The sequence below is a fragment of the Microtus ochrogaster genome, linkage group LG2 (genome assembly GCF_000317375.1).
Source record: "Microtus ochrogaster isolate Prairie Vole_2 linkage group LG2, MicOch1.0, whole genome shotgun sequence".
NCBI lineage: Eukaryota > Metazoa > Chordata > Mammalia > Rodentia > Cricetidae > Microtus > Microtus ochrogaster.
Window position 1 is genome coordinate 45,728,662 of NC_022028.1, and position 1,866 is coordinate 45,730,527.

Here is a 1,866-nt window from a genome sequence, read left to right on the forward strand (position 1 = left end):
GGGAGGCAGAGGCAGGCGGATCTCTGTGAGTTCGAGACCAGCCTGGTCGACAGAGCTAGTTCCAGGACAGGCTCCAAAACCACAGAGAAACCCTGTCTCGAAAAACCAAAAACAAAAACAAAAAAAACAAAACAAACAAAAAAAAAGACAGAGGAGACAGCTCTCAGCCTCATTCTGAGATTCCTGGAGCAAAGGATCACCATTTTGGACTGAGATAGAGGTAATTGTGCTGCACCTTAGAAGCTCAGGTGCCTCTCTCTAGTTCTTCCTGGTCACTTGACCGGAAGTAGCACTAACTGGGCTTGTGAGGCCCATGACCATACAGGTCTAGTTTCGGCCACATCCATGGCCTTATTGAGACTCTTTTTGCCCTCTCACCCCCAGGCGGTGACTGAAGGCCTGAAGACTCGGAACCACTACATGGAGGTCACGCCCACCTTCATTGCCGTGGTCCAGGCCGTAGTCCGAACAGCCAATGGTTGGGCAGCTGCCTCAGACTCCAGGAAGGGCGGGGAGCCAGCTGGCTACTGACAGCTCAGAAGAGGCAAGACCTACCTGCAATCCAGAGACGAGATATTGATCAGGAACAAGAGTTGGACTTTGGAAGACCTGCTGCCCCTGAGTGAGACAGCAACATAATAAATGTGGCCAGCTGCCAAGCTCCGGGGAGTCTTGCTGGTTGGACTTTCCGTATCTTGGCCTTTAGTGTCTTGTTATGAAATGGAGACATCTGGCTTGGAGAATGATTAGGCAGAATCCTAAGACCTACTACCTCAACCTTATCCTAAATTGTCCTAGGCAGTAACATTTCCCAGTAGCAGCCACTAGAGGGCGCCCCGACCATGCCGTTAACTGGGATAGAGCAACCCCTTAGCTGCGTGGAAACCTTGAGACTGCTTCACATCCAGGGTAGGTGTGGACTCTTGTTGCCCAACACTTTCGGAGGTAAAACCAAAAGGGAGCAGAAGTAAGGCAGCTTGGCCAAGGCCATAGCTGAGGTCACTTCCCGAGCACAGACCCGGAGTGAAACCCACGCTTGTCTTGCAAGAGGCCCAGTTCTCAAGTTATCGGAAACTCACAGATCCATGAGGAAAACACAGCTCAAAGTGGGTGGGCCCGGAGGAGCACAGTGAGGCCTGGTGTCCCTCCTTGTCTTAGTCAGGGCTACTATTGCTGTGGTGAACCAGAGAACCAAAGCAACTTAGGGAGGAACAGGTTTATTTGGCTTGCACTTCCACACCGCAGTTCACCATCAAAGGAGGTCAGGACAAGAACTCAAGCAGGGCAGGAACCTGGAGGCAGGAGCTGATGCAGAGACTCTGGAGGGGAGCTGCTTATTGCTCCTCCTGGCTTGCTCAGCCCGCTTTCTTACAGACCCCAGGACCCTCTGCACCAGGATGTTCCCACCTGCAAGGGGCTGGGCCCCCCTGCGTCAATCCACTAATTAGGATGATGGCCTGCAGGCTTGCCTGCAGCCTGATCTTACGGAGTCGGTTTCTCAGTTGAGGCTCCTTCTCTGAAGACTCTAGCTTGTGTCAAGTTGATGGAAAACTAGCCAGCACGTGCCCAAAGGGCAGCCCCTTCCGACGTCCCTAGGTCTGTAGAACTCATGGCCGTGAACACTAGGTCAGGAGACCTCGAAGACGTGTAGAGAAGTGGGCCATTGAGGCACTCACAGCTGAGGAGCTAAATATTGCCCCTAGAAGTGAGCACAAGTTGGGGTTCCTGAGGGAAGGGGCCCAGTGGCTGGAGGAGGGGCCCGGGAGCTTCCAACCTGCCCACAGGAAAGCAGGAATTTGTCCTGTAGTTATGCTCCATGTCTGGGCCCTAGGAGTCTCCGTCTCTGGGGTTCCCTGGGGAAGACAG

At 53.5% G+C, this 1,866-nt stretch overlaps 1 protein-coding gene across 2 annotated transcripts in view; it reads left to right on the forward strand.

Moving 5' to 3' along the window:
- The window catches only part of Ggt1 (gamma-glutamyltransferase 1), an 18,463-nt gene extending 17,784 nt beyond the window's left edge, over nt 1–679 (forward strand). For both annotated transcript variants that reach the window (XM_013351139.2, XM_005360194.2), the window contains one exon: nt 385–679. In XM_013351139.2, coding sequence (XP_013206593.1) covers nt 385–531 — 147 coding nt within the window. In that variant the 3' untranslated portion in view covers nt 532–679. The remainder of the gene's footprint in view (nt 1–384) is intronic.
- The last annotated feature ends 1,187 nt before the right edge of the window (nt 680–1,866 follow it).